This window comes from Phalacrocorax carbo, chromosome 6 (genome assembly GCF_963921805.1).
Source record: "Phalacrocorax carbo chromosome 6, bPhaCar2.1, whole genome shotgun sequence".
In the NCBI taxonomy this organism is placed as follows: domain Eukaryota; kingdom Metazoa; phylum Chordata; class Aves; order Suliformes; family Phalacrocoracidae; genus Phalacrocorax; species Phalacrocorax carbo.
In genome coordinates this window covers 30,195,125-30,209,502 of record NC_087518.1, presented here as the reverse complement: position 1 = coordinate 30,209,502, position 14,378 = coordinate 30,195,125, and the positions used below count along the sequence as shown (strand labels likewise).

Sequence of the window (14,378 nt, the reverse complement as noted above, 5' to 3'; positions counted from 1 at the left end):
CATCTTGTCTAGACTGTGCTCTTCCTAGAAAGGGTTGGACTAGATGATCCCTGAGGTCCCTTCCAACCTGAGATTCTGTAAATGCCTTTAAAGTCCATAAATGTTAATCCTTCTCTAAGACAAGAAAACAGTAAGTTTCAACAGTAGAAGTATCTTGTACCAGCAGACCAACAGTTTTCCACCACCACCAGTGTCTGGTAGAAACTGAGAGTTCCATACTCCACGTTTCAACATTTGTGGTCCCACTTCGGATGAGCCACAGGTCATCTCATAAAAAGGGATTAGCTGGCAGAGTAAGAGCATAATCATTCACACCCCAAATCAGTGCAGTAAGGATTTGCAAAACTTTTTAGATTTACCTGTAGATGTGAATGGCCAAAAATTCCTGATTTCCAAACTACTTTATGATGACAAAACATGTCAAAGGGATTGAAATTTTACAAGTAGTAGTTTATTAATAATTGGAATCTTTTAATAAGAGATAGAAAATGTAAGAAGTTTGGCAACATTTCCTAGCAAACATGTCCAGGAAATGCCTTTTTTTTTAATGTGTATTTAAGTGCACACAAGTTTATCCACAAAACTTGTATGTACAACTTAAAAACAGAAATAATCCAGTAGGTATGAAGAAGTGTTCACCTATAAGTCAGTATGTTGTTTTAGACTATAACAGGAAGGAAAGTCTTTTGTTAAGCAGGACAAGAAAACATCAATGAAATGTGAAGGAACTGTTCTAGTTTTCTTTTTGCAACAAACTCCAAATGCCACCATCGCAGTGCTTGGAAGTTCTTACAAGCAATAGGCACTTCAAACAGCCAGAGATCAAAAGGTGAAGAAAAATCAGTATTGTTAAGTATAATTTAACAAAATAGAGATCTAAAAATAAGTGTGACCATCAGAAGACAATTGTTTATAAACATATATATTGTTTGTTTATAAACAAATTAAACTTACCACAAGAGTGTCCAAGGTATCAATCAAGGTCAGTGAAAATCTATGAAACAAAATTTAGAACAAATTTACTATAGACCTTTATGTGTAGAAATTAAATCATTTTTAGTAAACAATATCATGGAAGAAAGTAAACACTCAGACCACTAGCTGCTAAAAAAAATCAGTTGTACACAATATGTTTAATATCAAAACACCCTACTAAGTTTCTTCCCTTTGTTAGTGACCAGAATAGGAGCTGACTGAAACAAGCGATGATTATAAAGATACCTTTATTTACCACTAAGCTTTCAAACTTCCTGTAAGCAAATTACATTTTTATTTCTAGTCTCCAATCAAATCTAAGAAACGCAGCATAGTTCAAAGCGTTTTTCCAATCTCTTTTTTTCCTTCTTTTTCAAAAAGTAAAGAATATTGACTTATGCATAATAAGGAAAGATTTAGGAAGATCAAAAATCATTCCCAGCTAAATTTTTCCTACCAGAAACTGTTCCAATTACCTACTTCAGAAAAAGTTGCAATTTGTTGCAATCAAACTCTGTGTTAAAAGTAGTGGTGAAAGACCAGAGAAAATGTTGTTGTTTTGTTATGAAACTTCTACATGGGATATAACGGAACAGGAAGATACAACGAAGGGCAGTAAGGGGCAACTGAAGGTACGTAGCAGCTTCCGTACTAGGAAGAAGTGAACAGAGTAGAACTCTTCAGCCTGCAAAAACTTAACTGTTATTATACAAAGATTTTTAAATTGCACATGGCATGAAGAAAGTGAATAAATATCTACTCTTCAGTTTCTCACAGGAAGTTTCACCTGGTGCCATCCAGCACTAGCAAGTGGCATGCATAAAATAAAGAAGCAGTTACTCAATAAACAAAGAAGATTAAACCAGATACATACTGTTTGAAACAAGAATATCACAGTAAGGCTTGTCCTGTTCATATGTTCTTCTCTAGGCCTGTTCTAGTGCATACCAAGCTCAGTGGACCTTTAGCCTAATCCGATAAAACTGCTCTTATATTAAGAAACACCACACATACAGCAGAATTTACGGAATTTTATGGTATTAAAATTGAAAACTTTGGAAACAGTTACAATTGGCTATTGAAGAACAAGCACCAAGAATTTAAGCAAGTGCCCAATGTTTGAGACCCTGTAGGCAACATTCTAATTAAGTGGTCTTTAATTTTGTAAAGATATAAGGGCATTCTGCATCATTTTACTAGAGAGATTAACTTGTGGCTATGCACAACAAACACTCAAGTTTTTCCTTTACAAAAGGGGGGAGATTATGCACTGCACAGCTGTAGAGGAGGCTGGTATGCTATACTTGCCCTGGCCTTCCAGGGAAACGGAACCAACCTAGCTGTCTCACCCTGTAATCTCGTGATTGCAAAGGCTTGTGTAGAACATGACTGATGAGCCAACTAGCGAGAAAAAGGACTGTCATGGTTCAGCCCCAGTTGGCAACTAAACACCAGGCAGCCGCTTGCTTATTCCCCCCACCCCTGTGGTATGGGGGAGAGAATCAGAAGAGCAAAAGCAAAAAAACTTGGGGGTTGAGATAAGGACAGTTTCATAATTAAAATAAAATAGTAATTATAATAATGATTGTGATAATAATTTAATAAAAAGGAAAAGAAAAAACCCACAAATTATACAACCGCTCACCACCCGCCGACTGACGCCGCCGGTCCCTGAGCCGTGATTGCTTACAGCTCCCCCCAACCAGCTCCTCCCTGTTAACAAACTGGGCATGATGTTACATGATATGGAATATGCCTTTGGCCAGTTTGAATCCTCTCTCTTAGCTGTGCCCCCTCCCCTCTTGCCTTCTTGTGCACCCGGCAGAGCATGGGAAGCTTGAAAAGTCCTTGACTAGTACAAGCACTACCCAGCAACAACTGAAACATCGGTGTGTTATCAACATTATTTTCACACTAAGTCCAAAGCACAGCACTATGCCAGCTGCAGTGAAGGAAATTAACTCTATCCCAGCTAAAACTGTGACAGTAAGAAATCTGATAAATAAAGATATATCTGATTATTAGGAACAAAAAAGCACATCTAGAGAAAACAAATACTCAGACTATTCAATGCATCTAAGGGGGGGGGGGGGCTGAATGATATTTTTACTCAAATGATAGTATGTTACTATGTAAAAAAAGGTCGTTAAAAAGAATGCATCACCAGGAATAAAAATACATTTTCCTGACACTTCTTTCTCATCAGTCATCTCTTAATACCTCCAAGGCAGCAGGCTTACATAGTAATCTCTAGACTAAGGAACTTCTGCATATAACGAAAAATAACATGCTCAATATCATAAAGTGAATTAGAAGTAGTATTTAAAATAATTTCAGCTGTGATAAACACTATTCTGCTGAGGAACACTAAGCAGTGATACCAATAAAAAAAAGCACCAGCTATTTGCTATTAAGTATTTGCTCTATAAACATAGACAGCACACATACAGACAACATTCCTTGGGAAAGGAATATAAATTACAAACACATTTAGAGTAATTCAACTTTGCGTTTGATCATTCAATTTAACATGGAGGAAAAAGTTCTTAAATTTACATTTTGTCAGCCAAAAGATTGGTACTTTGTATTATCAGCTATCTTAAGTGGAAAAATATGAAGAATTTCCACATCTGAAATAACGTTTTATACTTCGGCAATGGCCTTAGGCTACCACACACGATAATTATTTGACTAAGTATGTTTTCAGAGAGCTTTCTACTAAAAGAAAAAAAGCAATTTAAATATCACTTAAGGCCAGCATAATGGATAACAGTTTACTGTTCTGTGCTGTTCTAAGGGTAATTAACCCTTAGAAACCATATTTATCAGTCAAATTTACTAATACCATAATTATTAACTCACATTTGGAAGGCTTTCCTATGGAAAATACTTGAAGAGTAATTTTTAAAAAATTATCTTTGTATTTCATTCACTGGTCAATTCTCTTTTTCTGATTCAGGTACAACTTCACATCAGTTAAAAGCATGGGAGGAAATAAAAAAAGTATTTCTTGCAAATGTAAGTTTCTGGACATGTCAACTCAACAAACAAGTTTTACGGGCTGCAAACTGCACTTTGATTCCTAGATGTTTACATGAGACAGTAACCATTTCAAACACTAACTTTCCCAAGGCATCATCCACATCCCCTCGACTTGGTTCCTGACCCCGTACTCGTCCACGACAAGTTAAAGGCATGAGTTCATCGGCTGGATACGCATGCTCCTGTGGGGAAACAAAACAAGGGAACAACTGTTACAGCCATTTCAGCGACTCTTCAGAGCCTGTTAAAAGGAAGCCCAATTATGCTGTACTTTAGCAATCACAGAACCTTTGAGGTAGGAAGGGACCTCGAGAGGCCACCTTGTCCAACCCCTCTACTCAAGCAGGGCCACCTAGACCCAGTTGCCCAGTACCATGTCCAGACAACTTTTTAGTATCCCCAAGGAAGGAGACTCCACAACTTCTCTGGGCAACCTATGCCAGTGCCCAGTCACCTTCACAGTAAAGAAGTGTTTCCTAATATTCAGAGGGAACCTCCCATGTTCCAGTTTGTGCCCATTTTTTCTGGCCCTGTCACAGGGCACCACCGAGAAGAGCCTGGCTCCATCATCTGCCAAGAGAATCTGCTTCTACAGCCTTACTTCAAGTATTTTTCTACACTGGTAAGATCCCCCTGAGCCTTCTCTTCTCCAGGCTGAACAGACGCAGCTCTCTCAGCCTTTCTCCATAGGGAAGATGCTCCAGTCTCTTCATCATCTTTGTGGCCCTTCGTTTGACTCCACCCAGTACATCTGTACCTCTCTTGTACTGGGGAGGCCAGAACTGCACACAGTGCTCCAGATGTGGCCTCACCAGTCCTTTGTGGAGGGGAAGAATCACCTCCCTCAACCTGCTGGCAATGTTTTGCCTAATGCAGCGCAGGATACACTTAGCCGCCTTTGCCACAATGGTACGTTGCTGGCTCGTGGTCAACTTGGTGTCCACCAGGACCCCCAGGTCCTTTTCTGCAAAGCTGCTTTCCAGCTGGGTAGCTGGAAACGATAAAACTGTGAGCAAAGCAACAGGACCTCTTTCTCCTCTCTCTAATCATCCAGAGAAGTCTGGAACAACTAACAGCACATCAAGAGCAAACTCCACCAAGTAACCCAAAGAGTTAATTTTGTGCTTTCTCTAACAAGGTGCATGTGACATTTCCTATAATGTTTCCTAGGCAGAAGTTATCATCGCAAAGGTCAGTGTAAAACCTAAAACCAGCGAAGACATTATCAAGTGGCTGATATTTCATGTAGAAATTAGTGGGAATTAAAGTAACTTTGTGACCCTGAGTCACTTATGTTCATTTGGAAATATTTCCAATCAGTGACAGATAAGAGAACCCATTTAAAAGGTAAAATAAATTGGCAAATCTCTACACAAGGCACAACAAAAGAAAACATTCACAAAAAAAGCTTACCAAGACCAAGCCTTTTTTTTAATTTTAAATTTATATTTGCAAGAGACAGACATTGCTAGATTTTTTTTTGAAAAGCAATGGTTACTTTCTGTATTTCCAGAGAAAGCACTCTGCAAAGCAAGCTGTATTGTAATATTATTTCTCATCAGTCACGCAGAAATAACAAGAGAGGCACCACTGCTTAAGTCAAGCACTCTGAATAAAAGGCCTGTTCCTATCCCCTCTCAAGTCAATGCAAGTTTTGTAGGTTTAAACTACCACCAAAATAGGATATCATATGAAATAGACAAAAATTTGAAATTAACTGCAGTACAATAGGAGGGGTTTACTGAAAAATTTTCAGAGTGACCACTGACATTAAGAAAAATTAATTTTAAATATATCTAATCTCAGCAAACATATATGAAATTGCCTTTCCCTTAGAAGCCCAGTACAAGTGATTTGGGGTACAGCTTCTCTCCTTTGATTTCATCAGGAAACTGGCTGATGTACTGTGCTCTCCAATTCTGCTTTTAGTGGAGAAATAACATGTGACGGGGTGGAAAAGTTCAATTACTGCACTGAAACTGCAAGAGAACACATTCAAAGTTTGTCCAAATATATGGTACAAAAAATATTCTATATTCAAACATGAAATAAAGAGGAAAAGAAGGAACATTCTTCTATAAAACAAACAGCTCTTACAGCAACTTCTTTTGAAAGCGATGGTTTGTTTCCCTGTCTGCCACCCTCCCAAATAATTTGGTCTTCACACGACACACTGTTCTCCTCAAATTCAGTACAAAAGCCAGAATCTAGATCATTTTAATATGGCTCAGATGCTTCCAAATGTCTGTGCAAAGATTCAGAAAAACTGATTAAAGAAGTACATGACAAAAGCAATGTTAAAGCTAAGATCTCTGGCTTAAATCACAGAGAAAAAAGGTGACAAAAATTCTGGAGAAAATGGACTTTCAGTCTTACAAAATCATAAGGAACCAGAAGCATTTTTGAAAAATAAATGTTCACTTATTCTGTCTAGAGCAGAAAAGACTGCTGGTTCAAGCAATTTCCCAGCTTGTAACTTCTCCCCTTTCAAGTAACCTCAAAGGAAGGTAGCAAGAGCCATTAAATATAAAACATAGCACAAATGTTACAATAAACATACTTCTGGAAAACATTATACAAATGGAGCTCAACAGATACTCTGGAACTTCTACACATTCCAACTGAACAGATGATCATATTGCCTAACATCAGGATCGTAAATTCAGGGCAGCACAGTACCTGAATAATGAAAAAAGACGCATCGCTACTAGTGCTGTAAACCAAGGAATACCTACTGGCCTCAGGTGACTGAGTTTCACATAATCCTTCTGACAGTCAAGAAAAAAACCATTATTATAAATACTGTCGAAGGATGGAAAAAACCCAGCAGTTTTTACTCAAAGCTCCTGTTAACAACTGGAGAGAAAAAAAGACAACGGAGTTTCCCCCTTGCATGCAAACATGAATTTTCAGTCTTCTAAATACACAAGTCTAAAACACATATTAATAGAAACAGAAAAACAAAACTTTTCAGATGGCTGTTTCAAAAGCAGCTGCAAAAATACTTAATGGTCTTGGTGTCAGAATTAAGTCTGATACTCTAATCTTTTCTTCCACTTTGAACGAACAAGTCATATTTCTGTTTGCTTAGTGCTCCAGCATACGTGGCAAGTAAATATCCTTTTGGCTTCAAAGATTCCAGGGTAGCTGAAGCCATTCTTCTCTTTCACCCAGAACTTTCTTGCTTCAGATGTAGCAAGACACCTACCAGTTTCCAATTTATCACACAATGAACAGTAGAAGCACAAATCCTTTCTACCGGCACACATTTTATCAAAATTTTGCCAAATACATAACAGCTTTTACTTCAGAATGCCATGGGAAACCAAAGCCAAATGCTTTTCATGGAACCAGCTCCCAGGTAACTAATTACAAATAATCATCAAAAAGCCTGATGTTTGTTAAGCTGCTAAGGTGTCAAAAGCAAGAGCTAACGTTAAAAAGAAAAACTATACCCACTTTGAAAATACCCGATTGGCTTTTTATCCATTAATTCTATAACTCTCATGTACCATTTAAACTTGTACCTCACAAGCTTTTAAGCTTGTATTACACATTAAAGCTTTAAACCATAATACAGAAACTGGGACATGTGGCAAGATACTGTCAAGCAACAGCAGTTTGTCCTGCAGGAACTGACACAACTTAAAAGAGGGGTTTCTGCAACAGCCACAAAGAATGTACAAAAAGATTGTCAACGTAAACTCAGTAAGAATGCATCTTCTATACTTATTCACATTTACAGTTCCTCCCCAGAAGTGTATTACTTACAGTATGTTTGAAAGTAATTATTACTTGAGGAAAGTCAGTCCATTCTAAGTAATTCTTTTTTCTTAAACATATCTAAGCTAAGGTAGTTTAAGGCTCATTAGAATGGCTCACATATCCAGAACATGAAGACACCTGCACAGAAAATCACAAGTCATATTAAAAGAATCCAGAGCGAGTGTGGCTCACCGTCATATGACAATCACATACCCAGAAGAGGCTGTAACGCATATATATGACACCAGATCCCCTTTTTGTTCTACTTTGTTCTACAAAGAGTGTTTGTTTGTAAAAGAGCTACAAAATCTACCATTTAGTATATCTTACCACAGAAGAAATACTGTACATAATTTCTACCTACAAAACAAGCAAGATCAATTTGTATTCTCCAGAATCTGATGACCACAGACAGGTCGTCTTGAGCTTCCTTTTCCTAGTATTTTCAGGAGTCTGAAATTTCAAACCACGTACTTTACCAAAGACAAAAACTGTTCACAGCTTGATGCGAGATAAATTGGTTTGAGAAAGATCAGGCACACGCTAACAGTTACTGCTAGCAATTCCTAGCTATCGTTCTGAAAGCCGTCATAAGCCTCCTGCCTCCTGACACTGCTCTTCCTGAAAGTAACATTTGTTCATTGCTTTTTAAAGGCTATACAGGTGCTCTCATTTATTTTAGCTTTGCTTTCGCCCCTACCTCCCTGCTATTTCTATAGAGTGTTAGTGCTGCATGTTTCTTTCTCTCCCAGGTCAGCAATAACAACTCTGAAAAAAATGAAACGAGTATTTTACTTACCATATAATTGCTGTATGCATGGTCAAACATTTCAAGCACTTGGTTTCTAAAGAAAAAGGAAATAGCATTAGTGATCTGCCCCACAATGGTCTTTCACACACCATCTCAGAGGAGCAAGATGTATTACACTTTAATATCTGAATATCACTACCAGGTCCTCTACTAACATACTCTACTCAAGTAAATTAAATACAGCATAATAGTTGTTCCCAATTCGGCTACTTTCGTTCACTGCAGAAAAACAAGGCTGTTTATTCACCTAACACGAAATTAATTATGTGGGGATCTCTTTCAACCTCCTGTGCTTCCCCATAAATAGCTGTAGATGTCACCAACACATTAAAGCTAAAGATGGGACACATTCCATGCTCAGCCAAAAACGGCAAACAGAATTATATTCTGCTTGTAACTACCAACTGACACAGCATAAATTCCTGTCTGTGATTCAGAAGAGGACCATAAGTTATGAGCTACACCTCTTCCTCGCATTAGAAGTCTTGGCAAGCAAATACTAAAGAAAAACCTTGTAGATACACATGTTTGAAAAGCAGTCAAGATGATAAATGCTACTATATAAAAAAGCACTGGCGTGGGTTTTTTTGGTGGGGTGTTTTTTTTGTGTGGTTATTGTTTGTTTGTTTGTTTTAGGGACAGCACTGCTTCCAACTGTTTTACTGAGGAGCCCTGCGAGGCAAAAGAGCATGCCAAATTCCAAGCAACTATCAACATAATTCACAATCTCTGCTGATAAGACTGAACATAACAGAGACAAGAACACCACAATTATATTCTAAATACATGATTTAGTTCAATGACTTGGAAATAGTTTTAACTCATTAAATGCATTAAGTCATCAAAAGAGTAGAATATGATGCTTTTTTGGGGGTATTTCAAAGACAACATCCAGCCTGCAGTTCTGGGATTCGTTGCAGCAGACAAAACCCCAGGGTCTGGCATGAGTGCCGTGTTCAGATGCACTAAGTGCACAATGCTGTTCAGTGATATAGTATACAGAAAGCTTCTTAAAACTTTTATTTCTCTACATGCAACTTACTTTTACAGGGCATTATCTGAAAGAATTTCTGTGACTGGTACGATCCAGTCATTAAATAAATACACAGATTACTGGCTGTTATTCAGAAATAACCCAGCTCGGCATCCTCAAATACAGACCGTGGCAAAACATTACTTGCATGTGCCAGGGGCATCAGATAATATAGGGATTGCAAGTTATGAATGTGAAAATTTTAAAACCAATTGCTAAATGAAATTTAAACTCCTTATGTAGTCACATGAAGAAAACGTACAAAACATTATACAAAGTACCCTGAGAACACAAGATGGAAAACTCCAGTAACTGTAAACATTGGAGTCAAATATCAACTTACATCTAACAATTAACACCCACAACAGTATCCAGAATGTTTCTCCAGCAGACTTTTTGCATCATTATTCTGTGCAACGGACCAGTAGATGGGAAGAGGATGATGATGGAACTGCCCCAGTAATACACTAAGATCATAAGATGCTTAGTTACATATTTCTCTAAAATAGTCCTACTCCATGCAGTGTGATACATTGCCACCTATACTGTAATCCTTATCCTTCAAATAAAAACTATACTAAGAGAGAATGAGCTTCTTACAAGCACATGCATGGGGGACAAACATAATTGACCTTATACACAGGATCTAGTCAAGAACACACGTAAACATTTACCTTTTTTATGACTCTCAAACACTTGCATGCTCCAGGGGCATAGCCATGATTAGACCGACTATGGATTTGTATTTACCTTTGATCGCTTTTAACCTATAATTACACGCAACCACTGGCTGAAATCTTCAAAACTGGAGCTCCCAAGGGCCTGGCAGGAGGGCCTGACCCCGCAGGTAGCGGCGATGAGGGGCTGCCTGCCCCAAATAGCCCTGGCGACCTAACCCAACATCCCGACCCGTCTCCCACACAGGCAGACCAATACCACGCATCCCCCAGAGGCTTCCCGGGGAGGCGGGAAGGGACAGGAGGGCCGTTCCCGGAGTTCTGCCGGGTTGGGGGGCACATCCACACCCCTCAACCCAGGCCCAAACCCCGGGGATAGCGAAGAGCCCCCCCCCCCCACGGCGCGGCGAGGGGACGCCGTGGCACAGCGAAGCCACGGCAGGCAGCGGGCTCGGCCCGGGCCACACCAGCCTCCTCCGCCCGGCCCGCACGGGGACCGGGAGCAGCCTGGCCCCGCCGGCCTTCCCACCCCCCACCCTGGCACCCCCCGCTCCCGGTCCGGCCCAGCCCGGGCGGCGACGCTCACCCCAACCGGCGCTTCTCCTCCTTGCTCATGGCCCCAGCGCTCGGGGCGGCCGCCCGCACGGAGGAGACGGAGAGCAAGATGAGGACCAGCAGCTTCCACGGCCTCCTCTCGCCGGGCCCCCGGCCGCCGCCCTGGCCGCCCGCAGCTCCGCTCATGGCCGCGGCCGCCTGCCCGCTGCCGCTAAGCCCGGCCCCGGCTCCGGCTCCGGCCCATCCCGCTGCCCTGGCCCTGCCCGCCCGGCGGCCGCAGCTCCCGGCACTGAGGCGGAGGCGGAAGGGATCGGCCCCCTCCGCTTTCCTGTGGCGTAGCCAAGGAAACCACCTCGCGCCGCCAACTTCCGGGTTTTCCCCGCACGCGCCGCCCGAGCCGGGCCAATAGGGAAAGGGGGGCAGGGAGGAGGGCGGAAGCGGGCGCCCGCCACGTGACGGCGGCAACTAGAGGGCGACGTGGACAAACGGAAGGGCTGGGAGGGGGAGGAGCGGCGCGCAGGCGCGGTGGCGCCGGACTACAGCTCCCGGCGGTGCCCGCCCGCCCCGGTGCATGCCGGGAGCTGTAGTTCGCCGACCCTAAGGAGAAGAGGCAGGAAGGGGCGGCCGGCTCCCCCCGGGGCCGCTCCGGCAGGCGGGAAGGCGGCCCTCCGCCGGGGGCGGGAGCCAGGCAAGCCTTTTCTCCGCTGACCCCACGACAGCCGCTTGAAGGGCATGTTTTTTTAATATACCTTCCCCCCCGCATCAAATCATCACACACACAAACCTAGCAATGGAAGGGATGAGCTGCTTTTTATTTCCCCCGACAAGCATTTTTACAAAGTTATACGCAAGATACAATGTGTTTCATACCCCGTCCTTTAAAATTGTCAATCCCATGAAATAAAACGGGTAACACACCCCATCCTGGCCCGTTCCCCTGAAGGCACTGCTGTGCTTCTAACCCGCAGCCCTCCACGTGGTGAAACGTGATGTATTATTATTCCTAGTTAACAAGACAAATAATTCATCCCAGGTAAGTGAAGGAAATACCAAGAAAGTGGCAAAAATTAGTGACTCGGTGGCTTATTATTTTTGATCAGTTGTTCCAAGGTAACCTTGCAGATGCTGACCTCTAAATCGCTGTCACCTCTACCCAAGTCTGATTAAAGACAAGAACAATACTACCCTCTACCCATTTGCAAACATCTGAATGTACAGAAGGTATCCACAAAGGCAAAAAACCCAGTCCCCTAGCCATGAGGAACTTAAATTGAAGAACTAGGTGATGTACAGGCTAAATGTTCCCCATTCTTTCCCATCCTACTTATAAAAAACAAATATGCTGACCATCTGAATTCAACAACTCAGTTCTTTAATATTACAGGAAAATACTACCCAGATTTAAGACTGCCACAGAAATAATTCAAAACTTACTGTGGTGGGAATGTTTATGCTAAATACTTTCTGTGCACATGCATCTAATTTGTAGGAGGCTGCAGCCTTTTTCACAGACAGTAACCGTTGCTGTCCTCCTTGTCCTCTTTCATACAAAACACTGTATCCAAAAAAGTCCCCTAATTTTAGCATGGCTACAAGAGACTGCTGCTGCTTAACTGTAAAGCACATTATAAATCTGAAGTCACTTAACGTTCAGTACCAATAAGAAATAGCTAATGATTTGTAAAAAAAAAAAAAAAGTAGCTCACTGAAAGAACTAATGATTTGTAAAAAAATTGGCTGACAGTGGTTTGTGTGTTTACAAATTAGTATTTTTGCACGAAAAAATATAAGGAGGAAATGAGTCAAAGTCCTTTTGCAAGGAAAACATCTGTGACCTTAATGTCTGTATACCGCAATACGGCTTCTGGAAAAGTAGGAGTTTCATTTATTTTACAATAGCGACATTGCGGTTGGTCCAGTTACTCAACAATGTTCCTTATGTATGCAGTAATATTTGCCTGTTCCTCTAGTGTCAATTCTATTAGTATTATAGCATATTTTGAGAGCATAAATAATAGACTTTGCACAGTTTGTTGAAGTTAAATGCCAACAAGTATTATGTTCTCGGGACTTTGTTATTTCTTCCCATATCTTTATAGGCATAAATCCTGCAGTCCTTACTGTACTTAACTTCTACTTACTAGTATTTATCATTAATCTTTGCTGCCCTGTACTGTATTATATTTATTTAGAAACAGTCTAAAACACCAGTCCAAATTTTTAAGGTGCCTTAAAAGTGACCTCTAAAGTGAGGTCTTGATCTCTAAAGCCCAATTTATTAAAATGCTGTTTTTCATTTCCAAGCTTTACTGTGCACAGTCTTTAAATTGTGCATACAAATAATGCATATAAGCAACTTTTGGCATAGATCATGATTTGACAGAGATGATAATATGCTGGCTATGAAAGCAACAGGTCTCATTTTAATTAATGCTTTGGAAACGTGATTCTGCCAAGTCTAAGCACAATGTTTGGCTGCTTTTTGCCTCAGTTAACATCTGTACTAGAAATCCTATGCGATGATTATAATATTTTCAATGACTGCAATTTATGACATAGTTTATGCACCTAAAAAGGCCTAGAGAACTGGGTAACTCAAGTCAGTAAGAATGAGAATGTCAGGGCTTTTAATATTCTTTATTAGATAGCTGTAAGTGAATATATTTTATAGTGGGAAGTAAAACAGAAGGATGCTGCCTAATGGTTATAGTTATTGTAAACATTCTCATCTTTCCCTTCCATAAAACAAAACAAAATAAAATAGCCATAAAGTGCTCTGGAAGGCTATATAACCCAGAAGTGCAGAGTGGGACTGAGAAACCTGCTCCCATATTTTCCCCATTTTAAATACAGCAATAAGAGAAAAAAAATCAGAACACTTGCTTTTCTTTAATATCTGCCACAACTTTAAAATAATTAAGTAATCAGTTTGCAGAGTTTACATAAAGTGTGGCTTTTGAGCAACCTACTAAATTAACTATTTGGTTCTGTTGAACTACTGAAAGTTTTATTTATTTCCCATATACTGCATGCAAATACTAAAAGCCTCCTCGAATAGCAATGTATGTACCAACCCCTTAAGAATCATAGCAGTACTTGTCAAATCCATGCATTTAAAAATCACGAGCTACCGCCCTGCCAAAACCACTAAGAACAGTTAAATTGTTAAAATGACTTTCTAGTTGGGGGTGAGTTGCTTTTGAAGCATTCAGTGGTCACATCTTCAGACTTTTTCTATAACCATAAAAGGTAGAAAAATTTAAGTGAAAGATGAGGTTCCCCAACAGTAGCCTGGTTTTAAACAGTGAGGGCTTTAACTGAAAAGAAACCTATCAGCCATCACTCAGGAAGGGATCTGTGCTAAAGCTGCAAGAGCTGGTGATACCACAACAAAGCCCATTTCCTCTAGCCCTGACCCAAGTTAAGTATTCACAATTAAACAGGGATGAATGGAGTAAATAAATCCTGCAGGGCTGGGCTGAAGAACACTTCTTACTCTTCAGAGTTTTGCTGTGCATAA

The 14,378-nt window shown here is 40.6% G+C and overlaps 2 protein-coding genes across 2 annotated transcripts in view; both read right to left on the bottom strand.

Moving 5' to 3' along the window:
• The window catches only part of EDEM3 (ER degradation enhancing alpha-mannosidase like protein 3), a 34,593-nt gene extending 23,402 nt beyond the window's left edge, over window positions 1–11,191 (bottom strand). The window contains exons 1-4 of the mRNA XM_064454384.1: window positions 10,890–11,191; window positions 8,582–8,627; window positions 4,099–4,199; window positions 955–994 (exon numbers count right to left, since the gene is read on the bottom strand). Coding sequence (XP_064310454.1) covers window positions 955–994; window positions 4,099–4,199; window positions 8,582–8,627; window positions 10,890–11,044 — 342 coding nt within the window. The 5' untranslated portion in view covers window positions 11,045–11,191. The remainder of the gene's footprint in view (window positions 1–954; window positions 995–4,098; window positions 4,200–8,581; window positions 8,628–10,889) is intronic.
• Window positions 11,192–11,649: 458 nt separating this feature from the next.
• The window catches only part of NIBAN1 (niban apoptosis regulator 1), a 69,253-nt gene continuing 66,524 nt past the window's right edge, over window positions 11,650–14,378 (bottom strand). Inside the window, 1 exon segment of the mRNA XM_064454383.1 lies at window positions 11,650–14,378. Coding sequence (XP_064310453.1) covers window positions 14,351–14,378 — 28 coding nt within the window. The 3' untranslated portion in view covers window positions 11,650–14,350.